Genomic DNA, 23,777 nt, shown 5'->3' with positions numbered 1-23,777 from the left:
TTTGCTGCACTGAAAGTAAAGGGGCTGAATAATTTTGCACGCCCAATTTTTCAGTTTTTCATTTGTTAAAAAAGTTTGAAATATCCAATAAATGTCGTTCCACTTCATGATTGTGTCCCACTTGTTGTTGATTCTTCACAAAAAAATACAGTTTTATATCTTTATGTTTGAAGCCTGAAATGTGGCAAAAGGTCACAAAGTTCAAGGGGGCCGAATACTTTCGCAAGGCACTGTACCATAACCAAACAAACATTGCAGATTAGAAATTCTGGGAATTAACGGTTAATGTAGGCTTCTACTGTATGAGGCGGACGTATGTTTGTTGTTGTTGAACGCTGTCAAACACCGAAACCTGAACTAAAGACCTCGGTTTAAAAGCTGCCAGTGTTTTTATATACTTTTATTTTGAATCCTGCGGCTGTTGGGCTAAATTGCTGTGAGCGCTGCTATCTGTCCTGGGATCCTGTCAGATTCCGTATCAAATCAAAATCAAATCAAATTTTATTTGTCACATACACATGGTTAGCAGATGTTAATGCGAGTGTAGCGAAATGCTTGTGCTTCCAGTTCCGACAATGCAGTAATAACCAACAAGTAATCTAACTAACAATTCCAAGACTAATATCTTATACACAGTGTAAGGGGATAAAGAATATGTACATAAAGATATGAATGAGTGATGGTGCAGAGCAGCATAGGCAAGATACAGTAGATGGTATCGAGTACAGTATATACATATGAGATGAGTATGTAAACAAAGTGGCATAGTTAGTGGCTAGTGATACATGTATTACATAAGGATGCAGTAGATGATAGAGTACAGTATATACGTTTATAGTGGCTAGTGATATATTTTACATCCTTTCCCATCAATTCCCATTATTGAAGTGGCTGGAGTTGAGTCAGTGTGTTGGCAGCAGCCACTCAATGTTAGTGGTTGCTGTTTAACAGTCTGATGGCCTTGAGAAGCTGTTTTTCAGTCTCTCGGTCCCAGCTTTGATGCACCTGTACTGACCTCGCCTTCTGGATGATAGCGGGGTGAACAGGCAGTGGCTCGGGTGGGTGTTGTCCTTGATGATCTTTATGGCCTTCCTGTAACATCGGGTGGTGTAGGTGTCCTGGAGGGCTGGTAGTTTGCCCCCGGTGATACGTTGTGCAGACCTCACTACCCTCTGGAGAGCCTTACGGTTGTGGGCGGAGCAGTTGCCGTACCAGGCGGTGATACAGCCCGCCAGGATGCTCTCGATTGTGCATCTGTAGAAGTTTGTGAGTGCTTTTGGTGACAAGCCTCCTGAGGTTCTGTCTGTCACGATTCTGTCTGTGTGAGTGGACCAATTCAGTTTGTCTGTGATGTGTATGCCGAGGAACTTAAAACTTACTACCCTCTCCACTACTGTTCCAACGATGTGGATAGGGGGTGTTCCCTCTGCTGTTTCCTGAAGTCCACAATCATCTCTTTAGTTTTGTTGACGTTGAGTGTGAGGTTATTGTCCTGACACCACACTCCGAGGGCCCTCACCTCCTCCCTGTAGGCCACCTCGTCATTGTTGGTAATCAAGCCTACCACTGTAATGTCGTTTGCAAACTTGATGATTGAGTTGCAGGCGTACATGGCCACGCAGTCATGGGTGAACAGGGAGTACAGGGCAGGGCAGAGAACGCACCCTTGTGGGGCCCCAGTGTTGAGGATCAGCGGGGTGGAGATGTTGTTTCCTACCCTCACCACCTGGGGGCGTTGTTAAAATGTCCAGGACCCAGTTGCACAGGGCGGGGTCAAGACCCAGGGTCTCGAGTTTAATGAAGAGTTGAGGGTACTATGGCGTTAAATGCTGAGCTGTAGTCGATGAACAGCATTCTCACATAGGCATTCCTCTTGTCCAGATGGGTTAGGGCAGTGTGCAGTGTGATTGCGTCGTCTGTGGACCTATTGGCGCGGTAAGCAAATTGGAGTGGGTCTAGGGTGTCAGGTAGGGTGGAGGTGATATAATTCCTGTCTAGTTTCGCAAAGCACTTCATGATGATGGAAGTGAGTGCATCGGGGCGATAGTCGTTTAGCTCAGTTACCTTAGCTTTCTTGGAAACAGGAACAATGGTGGCCCTCTTGAAGCATGTGGGAACAGCAGACTGGGATTGGGATTGATTGAATATGTCCGTAAACACACCAGCCAGCTGGTCTGCACATGCTCTGAGAACACAGCTAGGAATGCCGTCTGGGCCAGCAGCCTTGCGAGGGTTAACATGTTTAAATGTTTTACTCACATTGGCTGCGGTGAAGGAGAGTCCACAGGTTTTGGTAGCGGGCTGTGTGGGTGGCACTGTATTGTCCTCAAAGCGAGCAAATAAGTTGTTTTAGTTTGTCTGGGAGCAAGACATCGGGGGCTGCGACTGGGCTGGTTATCTTTTTGTAGTCCGTGATTGACTGTAGACACTGCCACATAGCTGACCAATCAGGCTGTTACCAACTCTTAGTAAACTTCTGGAAAAAATATTGTTTGACCAGATACAATGCTTACTCACAGTTTTTTTAAAAATACAGATTTCAGCATGCTTATAGTGAAAGACACTCAACAAGCACAGCACTTACACAAATGACTGATGATTGGCTGAGGGAAATTGATGATAAAATAATTGTGGGTGTTGTCTTGTTAGATTTCAGTGCAGCTTTCGACAATATCGATCATAGTCTGCTGCTGGAAAAACTTGCGTTATGACACCGCTGCTATAATGTGGATAAAGAGTTACTTGTCTAACAGAACACAGAGGGTGTTCTTTAATGGAAGCCTCTCAAATATAATTTCCCAGGGTAGCTGTTTAGGCCCCCTGCTTTTTTTCAATTTTTACTAACGACATGCCACTGACTTTGAGTAAAGCCAGAGTTTCTATGTATGCGGATGGCTCAACACTATTACACGTCAGCTACTACAGCGACACTCAACAAAAAGCTGCAGCTAGTTTCAGAGTGGGTGGCAAGGAATAAGTTAGCCCTAAATATTTATAAAACTAAAATAATTGTATTTGGAACAAAACACTAACTAAACCCTAAACCTCAACTAAATATTGTAATAAATAATGTGGAAATTGAGCAAGTTGAGATGATTAAACTGCTTGAAGTAACCCTAGATTGTAAACTTTCATGGTCAAAACATATTGATGCAGTAGTAGCTAAGATGGGGTCTGTCTATAATAAAGCGATACTCTGCCTTCTTAACAACACTATCAACGAGGCAGGTCCTTCAGGCCCTAGTTTTATCGCACCTTGACTACTGTTCAGTTGTGTGGTCAGTACGGCTGGCCCTTGGATGTACACAGAGAGCTAATATTAATAATATGCATTGTAATCTCTCCTGGCTGAAAGTGGAAGAGAGATCTACTTCATCACTACTTTTTTTATGAGAGTTATTGAAATGTTGAATGCACCCAGCCGTCTGTCTAAACTATTGGCACACAGCTCGGACCCTACAAGACATGCCACAAGAGGTCTCTTCACAGTCTCCAAGTCCAGAACAGACTACGGGAGGCACACAGTACTACATAGAGCCATGACTACATGGAACTGTATTCCATATCAAGTAACTGACGCAGGCAGTAAAATTAGATTTAAAATACAGAAGAAAAGAAAACCTAATGGAACAGCGGGGACTGTGAAGCAACAAACATTGGCAGAGATACATGCACGCACGCACGCACGCACGCACACACACAGTACTGTAGATATGTGGTAGTGGTGGAGTAGGGGCCTGAGGGCACACAGTGTGTTGTGAAATCTGTGAATGTAGTGTAATGTTTTTTTTATGTATAAACTGCCTTAATTTTGCTGGACCCCAGGAAGAGTAGTTGCTGCTTTGGATCCATAATAAATACATATACTGGTGATGTACTGTACCAGTAAAAAGTTTGGAAACACCTACTCATTCAAGGGTAAATATTTATTTTGACTATTTTCTACATTGTAGAATAATAATGAAATAACATATTGAATCACACAGTAACCAAAAACAAGTGTGAAACAAATCAAAATATATTTTTTAGATTCTTCCTAGTAGCCACTCTTTGCTTTTGACAGCTTTGCATACTCTTGGCATTACCTCAACCAGTTTCACCTGGAGTTCCCACATGTGCCGAGCACTTGTTGGCTGCTTTGCCTTCACTCGCAGTCCAACTCATCCCAAACCATCTCAGTTGGGTTGAGGCCAGGTCATCTGATGCAGCACTCCATCACCCTCGTCCTTGGTCAAATAGCCCTTACACCACCTGGAGGTGAGTTGGGTCATTGTCCTGTTGAAAGACAAATGATAGTCCCACTAATCACAAGCCAGATGGGATGGCGTACCGCTGCAGAATGCAAGTGTGTCTTGAATTCTAAATAAATCACTGTGTCACCAGTCTCACCAGCACGCAACCCCACGCCATCACATCTCCTCTTCCTGCTTCACGGTGGGAACCACACATGCGGAGATCATCCGCTTACCTACTCTGCGTCTGAAAAGGACATGGCGGTTGGAAGCAAAAATCTCAAATTTTGACTATAGGACGGACTTCCACAAAAATCTCAAATTTTGACTATAGGACGGACTTCCACCGGTCTAATGTCGATTGCTCGTGTTTCTTGGCCCAAGCAAATCTTCTTGTTATTGGTGTCCTTTAGTAGTGGTTTCTTTGCAGCATGAAGGCCTGATTCACGCAGTCTCCTCTGAACAGATGATGTTGAGATGTGTCTATTACTTGAACTCCATGAAGCATTTATTTGGGCTGCAATTTCTGAGACTGGTCACTCTAATGAACTTAGCCTCTTTAGCAGTGGTAACTCTGGGTCTTCCTGTGGTGATCCTCATGAGAGCCAGTTTCATCATAGTGCTTGATGGTTTTTGCGACTGCACTTGAAGAAACTTTCAAAGTTCTTGACATTTTCCACATTGACTGACCTTCATGTCTTTTACCAAATAGGGCTATCTTCTGTATACCGTTGGGCCAGGAACTGAAAGGTAGATCGAATCCCCGAGCTGACAAGGTAAAAATCTATCGTTCCGCCCCTGCACAAGGCAGTTAACCCACTGTTCCTAGGCTGTCATTGTAAATAAGAAATTGTTCTTAACCTCTCTGCGCATGGAACCCAGTAGCGGGATGATATTCGACAATTTACGGTGATCGCTACATAAATACATAACAGATTTAAAAAAGGATTTACTGCGAAATAATACAATGCGATTATCTGAGGATAGAGCCGTATAAAAAACAACTATTTCAACCAGCACAGGCGTAACAAAATCACAAACTGCAATAAAATAAATAATTTACCTTTGACGATCTTCCTCTGTTTGCAATCCCAATGCTTATTGTTACACAATTAATGTTTTTTTGTATGATAAAATCCATTTTTATAGCCTAACACAAAACATTTTGTGAACCGCTTGTGTAGTGAATTCCGTCTCATTCCATTTTCGACGACACATTTGAGGTAAATACACACACAAAATGTGACTTTTCCAGTCATGTTTGGTTTCATTGCAATCAACTGGTTTGTTTGTAACACAACCAAACCTGATGGGTCATTTCGCGGGACGTATTGACTGAAAGAAACTGATTTGAAGACAACAAGAAATGACATCATTGTGCACCAATGATTTGCCTGCTGTTTCGTTGCTTGACTGTATTTTAACCCAATGACCACTGATCGTCTTGAAATCTAGCTGGGTAGATTGCCAATAAGCTGAGGTAAATGGCAATATGCCATGTTTATGTGTTGGAAGACCATTCCATTGACGATTCATACCGGAAGGAGCAACGCACGTTGAGCACAGCATTGTTTTGGTAAAGCGCATATTCAGCTGTTTATATATCAATCAGTATGGCGACTAAGTCAGGAAAAGCTAAATCTAAGTCTAGATATACAGATGTACACACAATTTTAGAAGAAATTGATCGAGGACGATTCATTTAGCGATTACCAAATGGAGGAATATTTTTTGAATGGAGAGGACATCGTTTTGGACTGGTGAGTTCTTCTCATGCTAATGCCATTGTTTGAAATGAATAATATAAAATATTATTTGTGAAATGAAATAGCCTATTTGAGGCTGTTGAGGGGAGGGCAGGCCCACAACAATGGTCAAAGTGAAATGGAGACAGTAGATACAGCTGGTTTGTTGTAATATAATAAAGACAGTAGATCTAGCTGGTCTGTCATAATATAATAGAGACGGTATATCTAGATAAATTGTCATAATATAAATGAGACAGTAGATCTAGCCGGTCTATAATAATATATTCAACCTTATGTTCCCTGTACTCTATATATATCTGTTTATTATACCTGTTGATTACAGGGCTCATATGTGAAACTATTCTAACTGAACATTTTCTTTCACAGTGCCACTGACTCCAAATGGGAGCACCCAGTGCCAAGGTGTCCATCACCCACTGAAGCTGGTTCATCCAGCTCCTGCCACAAGTGGTGTTCATCTTCCCAAATGTATTTCTGCAGGCATGGATGTGCTATGGCACCTGGCATCAGCAGCATAATATTGGGTAGAGGACTGAGGGTCATCCAAATATTGAAAGTGTTATTTTGTACATGTGTATGTTTTTTTCATGTTTTTTCTCAATTTTTCTGGGGGGGGGGTGTTCGAATACCATTTTGGAATTTTGTATATAGTTATTCCATTCAAAATGTATAACGTCACCAATTTGGCCACTTGGGTACATTTGGGCTACTTGTGTGGGACACCTGGGTGACTTTATGATAAATGTCATGTAACACACTCATTTTGGAAGTTATCATTCTGAAACTTTGCACAAGTACTGTTGCCCTCTTATGTTTTTCACAGAAATTTTCCCCATCATCCTATCTGAATGTTTGTTTTATCTTGTTCATTTTAAAGATGATTCAACAATAAAAATAAAAAACATATGTTTTTTTCATTGTATTATCTAAACCCGATCTATTGTGTTATATTCTCCTACAGCCAATTCACATTTACACAAACTTCAGAGTGTTTTCTTTCAAATGGTACCAAGAATATGCATATCCTTGGTTCTGTGCCTGAGCTCCCGGCAGTTAGATTTGGGTATGTCTTCAGGCGGAAATTGAAAAAAGTAGGGAGGTAGCTGTAAGAGGTTTTAACTGACTTCCCTCGTTAAATAAAATATACCACCCCTAACTTGTCACACCACAACTGATTGGCTCAAATGCATTAAGGAAGGAAGGAAATTCCAAACTAACAAGGCATACTTAATTGAAATGCATTCCAGGTGACTACCTTATGAAGCTGGTAGAGAGAATACCAAGTGCGTAAAGCTGTCATCAAGGCAACGGGTGGCAACTTTGAAAAATCTAAACTATATTTTTGTTTCTTTAACACCATTTCTTTCATCATATTCCCAGTGGGTCAGAAGTTTACATACACTCAATTAGTATTTGGTAGCATTGCCTTTAAATTGTTTAACTTGGGTCACACGTGTTGGGAAGCCTTCCACAAGCTTCCCAAAATAAGTTGGGTGAATTTTGGCCCTTTCCTCCTGACAGAGCTGGTGTAACTGAGCCAGGTTTGTAGGCCTTCTTGCTCGCACACGCTTTTTCAGTTCAATTTCTTTAGGATTGAGATCAGGGCTTTGTGATGGCCACTCCAATACCTTGACTTTGTTGTCCTTAGGCCATTTTGCCACAACTTTGGAAATATGTGTTGTGTCTTTGGCTATGCTGGATTAAGTGATATGATTTTAGAGAATGTCATTTCTCTGTAATTAATATTACCTGATTAAGCTAATCATGTAACTGTATTTAACTAGGAAGTCGGGGCACCACAAAATAATATTTATAGAGCTGTTATCTTCCGAGTAAATCTTCCGAATAAACTCTTAAAGACCTAGTAATATCTTACATCAATATCAGTCAATATTAATCGTCCTTATTTCAGTCTCATCTGAAAGTTGTAAATTCTTGTATCTTCATGAACCTTGGCTAACAAGTTGAATCAGCAATACAAACTTTGGTTTAATTATTTATTTACTAAATACCTAAATAATCACACAGAATTACATATACACAGAATGCAAATTATGTCATACAGAAAACGTTCCTGTTGGACGGAGCCGACATGACGGCTGGTTCCACAAAGGAAAGGGGGTTGCGTTTGAGTGAAAGAGAGGGAAGACTGGGGAACAAAGGGAGAAGCTATGCTATCGTAAATATAGTATCTTATGCATTCTAAATTACAGCCCATTTGGAAAAGGAAAATGCAATATTTACGCTTCGGTAGGTTGATCGTAGATGCTGGCCGTGCTGCCCAACAGAGATCTTCCTGTCCTCGGAAGAATGTCTCTGGTAGTAAACTGAATACGTTGCAGTATCATCGTTGTGTGTTAGACTGGACCCGTCATCCGTCCTTTCCTAGCCCACGTTTAGAGCAGCCGCTGCTAACTCAACGGCTAGGAGGTATCACTTCTGTAGTGAATAAGAGTTCAAAGTTCATACCATTCGCAACCAAAGTTCACACTGGAGTTGGCTTACCTCTGTAGTTGACATGTTAGTACTTTTAAACGTGGGACCGTCGTCCTCAGAACAGGTTATTATCTGAATTCTTCTGACATCGGACCGTCGCTCTAATGTACCCGGAACAAAAAGTTATATTTTCGTAAAGGGATTATATAGTGGAGGGAAAGAAGGGTGTGTTTCAGAGTTTAGGGGCGGGCCACTGATTGAGCAGAGCTTTAACCTTATGAAAACCCAATTATTTCATTGGGAAGCTAAAATTACATTTAATCTTTTCACAAATAGTTTCATATTTAAACATTTAAATTGCACAACAATTCCATGTGAATCTGATAACTATAATGTGTAGACTTTCCAGGATACAGTTTGTCATCCTATCACTAATAAGAATGTCTCAGATGACAACCGAACTGACATCATATTCATTAAGTACCAACGCATATTTTCAACTGGTTGTATTACCGAAATATGGTTCCTTTCCCCCACCTTTTGATGTTCCCCGGCTCGCTATGTTTAACAAAGGCTTTTCAAGAGGCCTTCAGTAGAGTCAAGAGAGGAAAGGGAGAAAGGTCCTGTGTGGCTCAGTCGGTAGAGCATGGCGCTTGCAACGCCAAGCGTCGTGGGTTCGCTTCCCACTGGGGTCACCCATATGCAAAAGTAGTGGCCCCAGCCGACTTGTAAGTCGCTTTGGACAAAAGCGTCTGCTAAATGGGATATATTATTATTATTATTATTATGGGGGGTTGGTCATAAACCTTGCCCACAGGCCAACATCATGACATATGCTTGGGGTCATTGTCCATTTGGAAGACACATTTGCGACCAAGCTTTCACTTCCTGATTGATGTCACTTCAATATATCCACATAATTTTCCACCCTCATGATGCCATCTATTTTGTGAAGTGCACCAGTCCCTCCTGCAGCAAAGCACCCCCAAGCTTCATGGCTGGGATGGTGTTCTTCGGCTTGCAAGCATCCCCATTTATCCTCCAAACATAACGATGGTCAATATGGCCAAACAGTTCTATTTTTGTTTCATCAGACCAGAGGACATTTCTCCAAAAAGTATGATATTTGTCCCCATGTGCAGTTGCAAACCATAGTCTGGCTTTTTATGGCGGTTTTGGAGCAGTGGCTTCTTCCTTGTTGAGCGGCCTTTCAGGTTATGTCGATATAGGACTCGTTTTACTGTGGATATAGATCTTTTTGTACCGTTTCCTCCAGCATCTTCACAAGGTCCTTTGATGCTGTTCTGGGATAGATTTGCACTTTTCGCACCAAAGTACGTTCATCTCTAGGAGACAGAACGCGTCTCCTTCCTGAGCGATATGACGGCTGCGTGGTCCCATGGTGTTTATACTTACGTACTATTGTTTGTACAGATGAACCTTCAGGCATTTGGAAATTCCTCCCAAGGATGAACCAGATGTCTTGGCTGATTTCTTTTGATTTCCCATGATGTCAAGCAAAGAGGAACTGAGTTTGAAGGTAGGCCTGAAATACATCCACAGGTACACCTCCAATTGACTCAAATTATTTCAATTAGCCTATCAGAAGCTTCTAAAACCATGACATAATTTTCTGGAATTTTCCAAGCTGTTTAAAGGCACAGTCAATTTAGTGTATCTCGGCCCTCACAGCTAAAGTCCATGTGTAGAGCATAAGCTCGGAAGTTTAAGTTCTTCAGTCAGTTTCCGTTTGATTGCTAGCAATAGCATAAATTAGTTTAACAGTTATCTGACAAAAGTTATTGATTATGTGAGTTTCTGTGCCTCTGCCTCCCCACACACTGTTTTCACCACATCAATTACAGCTGGTAATATTGATCTCTGCTATAGTGTGGTTTCATAGCGTAGTGGGCCTAGCCATTCACCGTGGGAATGATTCCAGTGCATTGGTCAAGTGACTCCTTTTCCCGTGATCTAAGGGAATGTCTGGTTGAAATTCATCTTTCAGATTTGAATAACTATCATTTAGATTATTAAGGTTAACCACATAACGACTGAGATAAAGCTAATATTATATTTTTTGTATACATTTATTTGAGGATTTTGGAAATTCTCCTGCGACTCACATATTGCCGCGATCCCTAGCTCGAGAACAGGTTCGCTAATTTCTCCAGGTACAGACTGTCAGTTACGTGTCCTCGGAACAATGTTTTACCATTTCCTGTTCACTTGTAGCAGACAAAGGAAAAGTATCTCTGTCTGTCGTCCGTGAGAATTTTTTGTGAAGTGTCCGAGTGTTGGGTTACGGTTGCTAAGCTTTGATTGGACAATCACTGTTCAGGAGCGGAGATTAGCAAAGGGTAAATTAAGTAGTTTACTGTGATTGTTTTCAATTAAATGCAGTGCATTCGTAACCTAACCATTATGAAACTTCCATTTGATAAAATAAGCCATTACATTTTTTTATGAGCAAATTCAACACCGACCTCCATAGAAAAATTCCTCACGGCAATCTAATTTCGTGGACAGATTTTGGACTGAGTAAAACCTCTTGCATCACCTTTTCCTCTCTGGTTTAACTAGTAGCTAGCAGATGGTTGATCATATGGGCAATGCCTACTCCCGATCTTCTCGCTTAAACTAGCAGTATGTTGAGAAATTAATACCCCTTCACTTGATGAAAGTTGAAAGTAATCTTTTATTGTACAATAAAAGATCACATACCATGTTCTGAGTTAAGTGATTGGTCCACAAGGGAATATTGGAGCTAGTTCAACAATATTTTTTTTATCCACAACTCTGTTAATGTTGCTTACATCAGCCAGTACTTTTCTTTTGAAGCATGACGTTCCCACCCACGGTGCACTTTGTTCAATGTAGCTTTACAGTAAACCCATTTAGTGAACACTGGCTTTGACTGTATGAGCTGAAAACGAAGGTCCTAATCTGTCAATGGTCCTTATGCAAGCAGCTGTTGAACAGAAACTTGAAGCATGCATGCAGACACACACAGAGTGGTCTGCCATCTCTGCAACTTGGATTGTGGCAATTTTCAGGGCCTATATAACCAGCATGTCCAGGCATGCAATCACAACACACATGGCATGGCATTGGAAAGCCAGAGCCTGCATCTTTCCTCTGACATGCAAATACATAACAGAATTGATGAATAGGGCCTGGCGCCTAGTGTCTGACCTGACTGCAGAAATAGGTTATAATACAATTCAGTCCAAATTTCAAAGAAACAATTGACCCCATCCCAATGACCCACAATCTATGGCACATGTTAAGTGCATTATACCCTTTCAGGAAAAGTTATAACTTTTATGTATTTTAAACTATTCTTGCCACAGGTGATGGCAAAAAAGATACAACAAACATTCTAAAATGTGAAAAGGGCCAGCAAGCCTTAGAAGCGTGACTGTCGTCCCTCTGAACCATTTAACGTTACACACCAGGCATAAACATGAAAATGCTTAGACAAGACTTGTACAATAAATACATATGAGATACATGACTTGAAATCAATCTGAACGTTCCATAAATTACCAAAGACTAAATGAAAAGAAAACACAGTAAAATGATTTCATGAAATGAAGACTGAATAAATATTAATTGACCTTCAACTGTAGTCACATACTGCACCAATTAGTTATTTTTCAAGTTTTCACATACAAGCAAAGTAATAGAAAATTGGTGTGGGCTGGTGTTTTGAGATCTAATAATCTACTTTATATTACTCAGCCAATGGTAGTGGAATATTGGATCCAACATGCAGAATAGGTCTACAATTGGATGAGCATTGGTTTTAACATCACATCCACTTCAGTTGTATACATACCGTGCACCATTGATGTGTGTACGAAAACCGAAAGCCTGTTAAGTGAATATAAGCATGTGAAAAGCTTGTTGTTTGAGTGAAACAAGGGGACCCTCAGACATGACCAATCAGGAATTGCATGGCACCCTTCACATTGATTACATTAGATATGATTGGAATAGGTTCAGGGATGTTTCTGCACTAGTACTTCAGCCTAGATGTAATAAATTATGTAAATCAGTGGAAAAATATCAAACCAAATCTCAGAGGCACTGATGAGAAAACAGTAATAATTCATTGTTCTCCATTGTGCTTTGGAAGATTGTTTGAGTCACTTCATGGAGTAAGTGAATTGGACCATAAAGATAACTTTGAAGAAAATATTTAAATCACTGCAGTGACTGATACCAGCAAATGTCCAAATGCTGGTTTTGCACATTACCAAAGTATGTACGCATACAACTGAAGGGGCATTTAAAACAAACTAAACAACATTCTTTTGATATATAACTTCCAATATGGAGATGTAACAAAACATCTATATATATATATATATATATATATATATATATATATATATATATATAGAAAACACTAGCTAAATAAGGCATTTTACTTTTAATATAATCAACTAAGTTTAAAGAAAAATGTCATATTTGGTGAAAGTTTGGCAAAACAAATGAATTTTATAGTCACAAGTTGTGACAAGGCAACAATAACATGTCTTCCAACAAAGAAAGATGACGCTAGAGCAAGAGATAGAAATACAGCTCTAGAACAGAACGTCACCCATGGGACAGGTTGTGCAAGTGTGCGCATGCATGTACACATACACAAATAAAAGCTTAATAGACAGAATACAGGTAAACATTCACCAAAAGGACACTTTTCTAATATGATTTTTTTTTTTCACAAACAAAAAGAGAAGTCAAGTTGTTACACTTAGAAGCCAAGTCTAAAACATATACCCCAAAAAACAGACCCTGTTGTAAAATGGAGAATAAAATCAGCTTTTGCATCCATTTAGTGTAGTACATTATGTTAAATACAATAAACACTGGTACTGATTTTGCCATTTCCCCCCAATGTCAAGGGACATAATGGAGAAAACTAAAAATGTGGTGTGCATGTAAATAAAAGGAACAGCAACATACAGCTAAATAGATTGACATTTTTTTACATTCTGAGTATGACCTAGTCTACAGGAGTTTTAAATGCTTATAAGGGAAGAAAAGGAGACCACGAAGCCTTTAAAACAACGAGGCACTCTGCCACTGCTTTACATACAGTATCTGTGATCAAACAACTAACTTTTCCCTAACACTGGAAAGGCGGATGGGAATGGACATATTATATTTATATTTTTCACATCCCCCACCTCCCCTTTCTCTTAATGAAGTACCCTCTGTGTGCTTGTCCTTCACCAGTGAGGCACTGGCGCTCTCAACAGAGCCCTCTGTGACAGACTGTCTATGGTACCTCTTCACTGCTCCCACACTGACACAGATGATCACATCCCAAAGTGACTTTGTGAGATTACATATTTTAAAGCATTATCAAAACTCGGGATTAGTCTTTGCCTTTTTTTTTTTGAGTGGCTGTCGTACTGAATATATGTTCTCTCGATTGGTTATACTAGCATCATTGTTTCTCTAAATCTGTTATACGCAGTGTTGTTTGTCTATTTTCCCTTTAAAAATGTTTTACATAGCAGTAACAAGACAAACAAAATAGGGATGGACAAAAGCTGTCATATTCAGAACTTCTTAGCAGCAGTTATGCTACTAATACAACTTGGGACTGCAAGTTACCTAGCATGAATTGATATAACAAGTACTATATTCAACACATTTTAAAGGACCTTCAAATAAAATTGCTATTAGTTTTAGGCTTTCGGGACATTAAACAACTTTAATGGGATATTCACATTCCTTAATTAACACCATCAAGGAAACTGAGGGGACAGTAATCACTAAACGGCTACATCGTTCTTGGTTGTGATCATTAGGCACCAAATGGATAAAAAAACGGACTGAAAAAGGGTGGGACTACTTGATAAGAAACACATTTTCATTTTCCATTGAAACCGTTTGACAATGTTCTCCATTGCATGCCCTAATGAACACAACCCATAATCTTTATCCTCTTCAGTCAAACAGGCTCCCGGCTTTACCTTTTTGCAACCAGGACATACCAGGCTTCTAAATGATGTAGCAGACCGTCAAGGATGCTTGAATTGTTATAACCATGTAACAACATTGAGTAATTCCTCCCTTCTCAAGTGTGTGTTTGCATCTCTTTCATGAAGTTCTTGAATGGAGCATGTGTGGGCATATATAGTATAAGATAATCACAAATTTGCTACAGGGCAGATCCATAAAAATAAGTGGATAATAAAAGTATTTACATCCAAATGAAGGTACTTACACACCACAAACTTAAAACTGTTGCACAGTAAGAAAGCGGTGGGAGAATAAGTATTTTGTGAAGTCTACTCTGCCCCCCTTGACACGCTCTCCTCCTCAGGTAGTTTTTCCTCCTCCATCAAGCTAATCTCCATCGTTCCTCTCTCCTCTTCAACGCTCTTCTTGGGGTTTACCTCGGGAGGATCATGGGAGTCATGTCCCGTGCCCTCCTCCTGAATGCTGTCCTCCGTCTGCTCCCTGTCCTTAAGCCCAGCCTGGTCAGCCGTGCTCTCCCCAGTCTGGCCATCACTGTGTTTTTTCGGAGGCCCACTGTCCGTCTGTAAGTGGCTGTGGCTGCCTGCCTCCACCACCACCACCACAACCCCTTCCTCCCTTGTTCTTTTCTTCTTCATCTTTGGGCTGCTGGAGGAGTCTGCAGGCGGCATGCCTGGCAGCGCCATGACGCCCCCGTGCGGTAGGAACATGTGAGGGTACAGCAGTCCATGGGACATCCCCGGAATGAGGAAAGGGTTGAAGGCCTGGTGGCTGCCACTGCTGGTCGCTGTGGTGGTGGTGATGGCTGCAATGCTGTGGCTGCCCATCGCGCCTTGCTGCTTTTCCTCCCTCTTTCTCTCTGTGCCAGACTGAATGCCGGAGCCCTCGGCCCCTGTGCTCGAAGATGCCTGGCCGGGGCCTCGAGAGGGGCTACTGGCCGCTGAGGAGGAGGCCGCAGTGGTGGTAACTGCAGCCGTGGAGGAGGAGGTGGAAGCGGAGCAGGTGGGCGGCAAACCCATCAGCCCCTGAACGCTGAACATGTGGGGGGCACCATGTACGCCGTGGAGCATCATAGGCAGCATGCTCAGACCATTCTTTGCGTCTTCACCGGCGGACACAGCAAAGCCATGGGGGAATCCCATCAAGCCTGTGAGTGGGATGCCCTGGACATTGCGGAGGTCCTGGAGGCCGACCAGGTCCATGCTGCCGATCAGGCCGCCGTTCATACAGAGCGGGCCCATGGGAGACTCGGAGAGGAGGGGCTTGGGCATCTCGCTGCGGGGACGACGGCCCCGGCGGCGGGGCCCTTGGTCGCGGCACACAGGCTCAGTGAGGATGCGGGTGAACTTGCCCTCAGGAAGAAAACCCTGGAAAAACAAGGCATTAGCTTAAGGAAAATGCAGGGATGGTTTTGAAGGACATCTGTAATCTGTGAGGCAGTAGGTTCTGACAACTGCACTATTCAAGATGAGTAAATGTCTAATTAAAAATGGAAACATTCTAATGAAACTATTTGATGGGGCATTTATGTGGATATGAGAGAGTGAAAATGCCATGCTACTCACAGAGTGTTTCACTACATCTGCCCAGTCAGGTGCCACGCAGTACTCAGTATTTGCATCCAGCCATCGTGAAAGCTCCTTGATTGCTGGAGCCATAGCACCCCCAAGCTACAGCACAGAAGAATACAGCCCTCAATGAGTTCTTGTACACACACACATAGCATAAATATAAATTATGCATTTGTGTATAATTCAGGCAAACATTACATGTAATGCAAATTTTGTTAGGCTATGTCTTAAAGAAGTGTATTCAATCAACGTGAAGGAGCACAGTTGGGTGGGGAGAAGCATCTTCATTCACCTGTTAACCACGGGCAAAGAAATGCCAGTAGCTAGGTTTTAAAACATTTAGCGAAATAATTAAGCGAATATTGTAATTGTAAGTACAAATAAAAAGCACTTTGTCGTATAATAACTTTCCATTTACCCAATAAAAAAAATGTTTAATAATGCAGAAAGAATGTTGCTTCCAATGTAATTGTCTGCATCATTTCCAATACCCCATATTTTTGGGGTAAATATATATATCCATACACGCACGCACGCACGCACGTACGTACGTACGTGCGTGCGTGCGTGGATATATATATTTACCCCAAAAATATGGGGTATTGGAAATGATGCAGACAATTACATTGGAAGCAACATTCTTTCTGCAATATTAAACAATTACTGGGTATTGTTTAATATATGTATATATAAATATATGTATATGTATATATACACACATATATATACATACACATACCTATATAGACATACATACTTTTTTAAGAATATACCTTTATTATTATTCCCCGCAAACCCTACCGCCGATCCCCCAATTGAAGTAAACAAATAAACACTTCTGCTTCTACCTTCAATCCATACATCTTATACACATGCTACAGACACAGTCTACTTTACAATAGTTCTCTCTTGTTTGTTCTTAGTCCTTCCTCTATTTCTGATGTCCATCCAGTTTGATTTCTATTTGTAACTATGCTATTTCACAAAAGTTCCAAACCTATATATATTCTACAGATCCCGTATGGTTAACATTGTTTATCTTGTTATTAGTCCCACCCTTCAGCTCCATTCAACACCTCTCATCTGTCTCTCAACATCATCCATTTCGGATTTCTACTTGCCATATATTTTTCAACTGTGCTGTGATGCTTCACAAAATAATTGAACCTTCCTATTCTCATTGCTTCTACAGATTGTACATTTTTTTTTTTACTAAAATAATGATTAAATTATTTATTGATTGACTATGGCTTTTCAAATCACCCAGTATTGCTATCTGTAGTGTTAGTTCCATCCCATTTTTACCTCTGTCGATGCTTTTGTCACAAAAATGATTGGGTTAAACAGCAAATACCCACTCGGGCATGGTGTAGCCAACAACTCACAGACAGCGTACAGTAGGTGAGATTATTGATAAGAACAAGATTTATTTGTCAACTGGTATTCATGGTCAAATTGCTGCAAAGAAACCACTACTAAAATACACCAATAATAAGAAGAGACTTGCTTGGGCCAAGAAACACGAGCAATGTACATCGGTGGAAATGTTATTTGGTCTGATGAGTCCAAATTTGAGATTTTTGGTTCCAACCGCAGTGTCTTTCTGACGTAGAGTAGGTGAACTCCGCATGTGTGGTTCCCACCGTGAAGCATGGAGGAGGTGGTGTGATGTTGTGGGGGTGCTTTGCTGGTAACACCATCAGTGATTAGTTTAGAATTCAAGGCACAGTTAACCAGCATGGCTACCACAGCATTCTGCAGCAATACACCATCTCATCTAGTTTGCGCTTAGTGGGACTATCATTTGTTTTTCAACAGGACAATGTCCCTACACACCTCCAGGCTGTGTAAGGGCTATTTGACCAAGGAGGAGAGTGATGGAGTGCTGCATCAGATGACCTGTCATGCACAATCACCCGACCTCAACCCAATTGAGATGGATTGGGATGAGGTGGACCGCAGAGTGAAGGAAAAGCAGCCAAGTGCTCAGCATATGTGGGAACTCCTTCAAGACTGTTGGAAAAGCATTCCAAGTGAAGATGGTTGAGAGAAATACCAAAAGTGTGTAAAGGTGTCATCAATGCAAAGGGTGGCTACTTTGAAGAATCTCAAATATATTTTGATTTGTTTAACAGTTTTTTGGTTACTACATGATTCCATATGTGTTATTTCATAGTTTGGATGTCTTCACTATTATTCTACAATGTATAAAATAGTAAAAATAAAGAAAAAACCCATGAATGAGTAGGCGTGTCCAAACTTGACTGGTACTGTATCTATTTCACCGACCCCAAAAATTATCCACCAATCAATCATATTTTGCTTACAAAAAATATAAATGTTTCCCCACAATTTGCTGTTTCCATCAGGTACAGTACTCTCATAAAAATGGTGGGATGGAAACATGGTTAATGGCAGTGATGTTATGTGTGCTTGTGCATCAGTGTTCGGTGTGTGCGTTTGAGTCAAAATAGTTACCCTGCGGCCAGTGCTCCTGTGGACCACTGGCACCCTCTCCTCCCCTGTTAGGGAGTTGACATCCAACTTGGTGGGGTCTTTACAGCGATGCCGCCTCTGCTTGGGCCGCTCCACAAAGCTGTGCAGAATCGCTGAGCTAGGAGACTGAAACCCCAGATTTGGCAAGAAAAGCACACTACTCCAAATGATATTCACTTACTTTAAAACGTACTATAAAACCAAACTATAAAACCAGCTGGTGAGTTGAACCATTCGTAACAGAAACGTTCTCAAAGTTCTCACAAGTTTTTCAGAAATCCCAGTTTCATCCTGCTTATTCCCTTTTGAATCCAGGAATCATCCAACTGGGATTTCACTAAAGTAAAGGGAATTTGAAGAATGGATAAGATGAATGTGCATGGAGGATCAACTCACCGGTGCGAAAGTGGGCACCTCCATGCTACAGTTGGGATTCTGTCGCAGCCATTCCATCAAGCCATTGTTGGCAGCCTCTCTGTCGATGGCCACCACCTCTGACAGGGTGGGGGTGGAGGTTCCCGGGGGGCACTCAGGTGGGGAGGAGGTAGACGACACTGCAGAATGGCTGGTGACTTCTACCCTGCACTGTAGAGGAAAAAAACACAGGGAAACAAATAGATGTATTTGATTCCCAACTCAACACTAGTATGAAGTGCTTGTGATTAGTGTTGCACAGTAGAACGAAACTCGATACTAGAACGATACTAGAACATGAAAAACTGCTTGTTACTTTCAGTACTTCTGTCAAATGTGTCTCACGTCGTGTACTGATTGAGAGGACCAAGTCTGTCTATCATTGCAGCTGATACCGTACCTCATGCCTGCACCACTTACTCATTGCTAGAGCAGAGTGTCTAGGCAGCACCATGTTAGCTCTCCACTCAAGCTGCACAGAAGTTAACACACTTGAATCATTTTGAAACTAAAGATACCGGTAGCTTCCAGCTTTGTAGAATAACTTTCTATGCAAGTCACAGCTGAACTGACAACCATTCACAATCCTAATACTATGTGATATAAAAAATATAAAAACACAAAATATGCTGATTTCAAAACTTGTCAACAAAAACGTAATGAACTCACAACAATCTCTCACTCACGTCCAAAGATACTGTAGCAACCCTGACTTATAAGCTGTGCTTTTGTAGCACAGTCGATTTCCGCAGGGCTAACGGCAAGAAGGTTGAGGGTTCTTGCCGGATTCCCTGCCTGTTTCATTACATTGGTGTCAGAAGTGAAACTTCGAAACTCAAAAGATGCCCAACTATTGAACAGAGCAATCGCTGAGGTTATCTGTCTGGATTAAATGCCATTCTGTGACTATGACTAATATGCCTTTTCTGCCATGGTATCGTTTTGGTATCAAGTATTGTGATGGTATTGAGTTTCGTGATACTAAAACTGGTATCGTGACAACACTACTAGTGATACGCTATAGTACACCCTTTATTGCAAATTAATTGCCTCCAAGCACCAAACCACAAGAGTCAACTGTATTGTCCTCCCCCCTGAACTTGGTAGGGGGACAGGTCGACAGTAATTATCATAAAAACCAGGTGGTGCAGAAAACTAGTACCATTAAGCTGGCTCTTTTTCTGTTCACAAAACCAAAATAAGTTTTGACTTGACAAACCTGTTTTTCCTGCACATGCATTCCTCTGCTCTTGACAAACCCGATGTCAACCGCCTCCACGTTTCTCCGTCTGCCTCTCCTCCGGCGCATGATTGTGTCGTCACACCTCAGGTTGCCATTGACAATTTGGCCGGTGACGGGGTGGATGAGACCTGCCTGCAGGATCCCGGCCATGTCCTTCCCCACTGAACCCTGCATGGCGCTCATGGCGGGCAGTTTTCGGGCAATGGGGTGGACTTGGTGACTCATGTGGCCTACAGTGGCTGCCGCGTCGCCACCAATGCCCTGATCCCCGGTCTTGGAGAGGTCCATGGCCGCCTCCTGCCAGCCGTTGAGCAGCAGTGCCCCACCACTGTTCGACACAGTTACAGGCATATTCTCCCCTGTGTGGCACTGCTTACTGAGCACCTCTGCCTTGCATTCAAACGCACGCCTACCCCGCTTTAGTTCAGGCAAATAGGGTGGTGCCACCAGCCTCTCCTGCAAGAGAGGCAAGGATGTCAACCTCCAGCCTCCCTGGCTGCATTCCCCGTCATCTCTTGACTTGTACTGAACAGGATGGAAATGGAAGAGTGGAAAAATATTAATGAATACCGACAATAGACTGGCGAATATCCACAAAAACGTCACAAAAGAAGGATTTCAACACCGATGGTTATGAAGGGACAGAAGATGAACATGGGCTAGTCACCTTGGGAAGGCGGGTTACAGGAGGGGCTGGGATGTTGAAGTTAAGGCTCTGGGATGGCTGTACCCTGGCTGAAATGAAGCCAGCCCTCTGGTGCACAATGTTAGGCACACAGGTGTTTGCCAGTGAGCTAGGGGAGTCATACTGCTGGCTGGAGGAGGGCCACTTCCCCTTCAAGATGGCGTGACAGATGCTGTCCAGGCGGTTGATGATCACCCGATCCTGCAACGCAAAGGAGCACAAAAAGTACCACGCATCATTCCCCTGGATCCCAGTATATGGCTTAGCTGCAAAGTCAAAATTGGCTATATCGTGAAAATGTACACTACATTATCATAGGTATGTGGACACGTGCTTGTTGAACGTCTCATTCCAAAAACCTGGGCATTAACATGGAGGTGGTCCCCACTTTGCTGCTAGAACATCCTCCATTCTTCTGGGAAGGCTTTCTGGGAAGGCTCGTGGCTGAATGGAAGCATTAGTTAGGTCGGGAACTGATTTTGGGCGATTAGGCCTGGCTCAGTCGGCATTCCAATTCATCCCAAAGGTGTTCGATGGGGTTGAGGTCAGGGCTCTGTACAGGCCAGTCAAGTTATTCCACACCGATCTCGACAAACCATTTATGTATGGACCTTGGTTTGGGCACGGGGGCATTGTCATGCTGAAACAGGAAAGGGCCTTCCCTAAACTGTTGCCACAAAGCTGGATGCACAGAATTGTCTAGAATGTCATTGCATGCTGTAGCGTTAACACTTCCCTTCACTGGAACGAAGGGCCTAGCCCAAACCATGAATAACAGCCCCAGACCATGATTCTTCATCCACCAAACTTTACAGTTGGCACTATACATTTGGGCAGGTTGCGTTCTCCAGGCATCCCACAAACCTAGATTCGTCCATCAAACTGCCAGATGGTGAAGTAAGAGACATCACTCCAGAGAATGCTTTCCACTGCTCCAGCCGACGCATGGAATTGCGCTCGGCCATGGAAACCCATTTCATGAAGCACCCGACGAACAGTTCTTGTGCTGATGTTGCTTCTAGAGGCCGTTAGGAACTCGGTAGTGAGTGTTGCAACCCAGGACAGACCATTTTTACACGCTACGCGCTGCAGCACTCGGCGGTCCGGTTCTGTGAGCTTGTGTGGCTCTAGCAGGGAAGACATTTGACAAACTGACTTGTTGGAAAGGTGGCTTCCGATGACTGTGCCATTCTTCTGTAAAAGGCCATTCTACTGCCAATGTTTGTCAATGGAGATTGCATGGCTGTGTGCTCGATTTTATACACTTGTCAGCAACGGTGTGGCCGAAATAGCCAAATCTACGAATTTGAAGGGGTGTCAGCTTTTGGTCTTAATTAAACATAAGGTTATGGAAATATGTCTAAGGATTAGTTTGAAAATCTGATTTTGGGAGAGAAATTGTTATACCCTAATCAGATAGTGTCAACCAATTCCCCTGGGCTAACATGAAATGGAAACTTTTCAAGGCAGTTGGCAGGTCAACTCGCCATGTACCATACCTTTGGCCACTCGGAGAAGGAGTAGAGGGCTTTTTCCTGCAGCAGCTGGGCGATGGTGGGCTCCCGCGCGTCCTGCAGACTATCAGGCATCTCACACATGGACATGGGGACGGCAAACTGTGCCACCTCCACATAGCTGTCCACTACAGAGACTGTGGAGAGAGACAGTGACACAGTGCAGAACACAAAATCTCAACTACAGGGCATCTGGAGAAGGTGGTAGAAAGGTAATTTTCAATGCTACATGTTTGAAGCCTGCTAAAACCAAAAGCCACAGCAATTTTTTTCCATATTTTTTTTCTGTTATATGAGTCCATATTAACAGCTGTCTACTTGTAGGCTACCTAGAGTTTTTTCCATATACATACAGTACCCATCAAAAGTCTGGACACACCTACTCATTCAAAGGGTTCTCTTTATTTTTGCTATTTTCTACATTGCAGACATCAACTATGAAATAACACATATGGAATCATGTAGTAACCAAAAAAGTTAAACAAATAAAAATACATTTGAGATTCTTCAAAGCAGCCACCCTTTGCCTTGATGAATACTCTTGGCATTCTCTCAACCAGCTTCATGAGGTAGTCATCTGGAATGCATTTCAATTAACAGGTGTGCCTTGTTAAAAGTTAATTTGTGGAATTTCTTTCCTTCTTAATGTGTTTGAGCGTCATTTGTGTTGTGACAAGTTAGGGGTGGTATACAGAAGATAACCCTATTTGGTTAAAGACTAAGTCCATATTTTGGCAAGAACAGCTCAAATAACCAAAGAGAAACAGTCCATCATTACTTTAAGACATGAAGGTCAGTCAATGCGCAAAAATTTCAAGAATTTTAAAAGTTTCTTCAAGTGCAGTCCCAAAAACCAAAAAGCGCTATGATGAAACTGGCTCTCATGAAGACCACCACAGGACAGGATATGTTCATTAGAATAACAGCACCTCAGATTGCAGCCCAATTAGGCCTCCATGGTCGATTTGCTGCAAAGAAATCACTACTAAACAACACCAATAAAAAGAGACTTGCGGCCAAGATACACGAGCAAAGGACATTAGACAAGTGGAAATCGGTCCTTTGGTATGATGAGTCCAAATTTGATATTTTTTGTTCCAACCGCTGTGTCTTTGTGAAACGCACATGGGGTTCCCACCGTGAAGGTGTGATGGTGCTTTGCTGGTGAATGTCAGTGATTTGTTTAGAATTCAAGGCACACTTAACCAGCATGGCTACCACAGCATTCTGCAGTGGTACGCCATCCCATCTGGTTTGGGCTTAGTGGGTCTATCATTTGTTTTCAGGACAATGACCCGACACACCTCCGGGCTGTGTAAGGGCTATTTGACCAAGAAGGAGAGTGATGAACTGCTGCAGCAGATGACCTGGCCTCCACAATCACCCGACCTCAAACCAATTGAGATGGTTTGGGATG

General features: G+C 42.2%; 1 protein-coding gene across 6 annotated transcripts in view; it reads right to left on the bottom strand.

The window, feature by feature from the left end:
* Window positions 1-12,854: 12,854 nt before the first annotated feature.
* The window catches only part of LOC135542362 (chromodomain-helicase-DNA-binding protein 6-like), a 59,283-nt gene continuing 48,360 nt past the window's right edge, over window positions 12,855-23,777 (bottom strand). For 3 of the 6 annotated variants that reach the window (XM_064969281.1, XM_064969283.1, XM_064969282.1), the window contains exons 27-33: window positions 22,346-22,497; window positions 20,829-21,047; window positions 20,138-20,686; window positions 18,901-19,089; window positions 18,487-18,630; window positions 16,003-16,107; window positions 12,855-15,804 (exon numbers count right to left, since the gene is read on the bottom strand). In XM_064969281.1, the coding sequence (XP_064825353.1) occupies window positions 14,749-15,804; window positions 16,003-16,107; window positions 18,487-18,630; window positions 18,901-19,089; window positions 20,138-20,686; window positions 20,829-21,047; window positions 22,346-22,497 (2,414 nt within the window). In that variant the 3' untranslated portion in view covers window positions 12,855-14,748. Of the gene's footprint in view, window positions 15,805-16,002; window positions 16,108-16,764; window positions 18,022-18,486; window positions 18,662-18,900; window positions 19,090-20,137; window positions 20,687-20,828; window positions 21,048-22,345; window positions 22,498-23,777 lie in introns of those variants that run through there. The other 3 variants (XM_064969284.1, XM_064969285.1, XM_064969286.1) reach the window with 3 other exon arrangements.

This window comes from Oncorhynchus masou, chromosome 6, assembly GCF_036934945.1.
Source record: "Oncorhynchus masou masou isolate Uvic2021 chromosome 6, UVic_Omas_1.1, whole genome shotgun sequence".
NCBI lineage: Eukaryota > Metazoa > Chordata > Actinopteri > Salmoniformes > Salmonidae > Oncorhynchus > Oncorhynchus masou.
The sequence above is the reverse complement of the archived record's forward strand: the minus strand, read 5'-3'. Positions and strand labels throughout refer to the sequence as shown.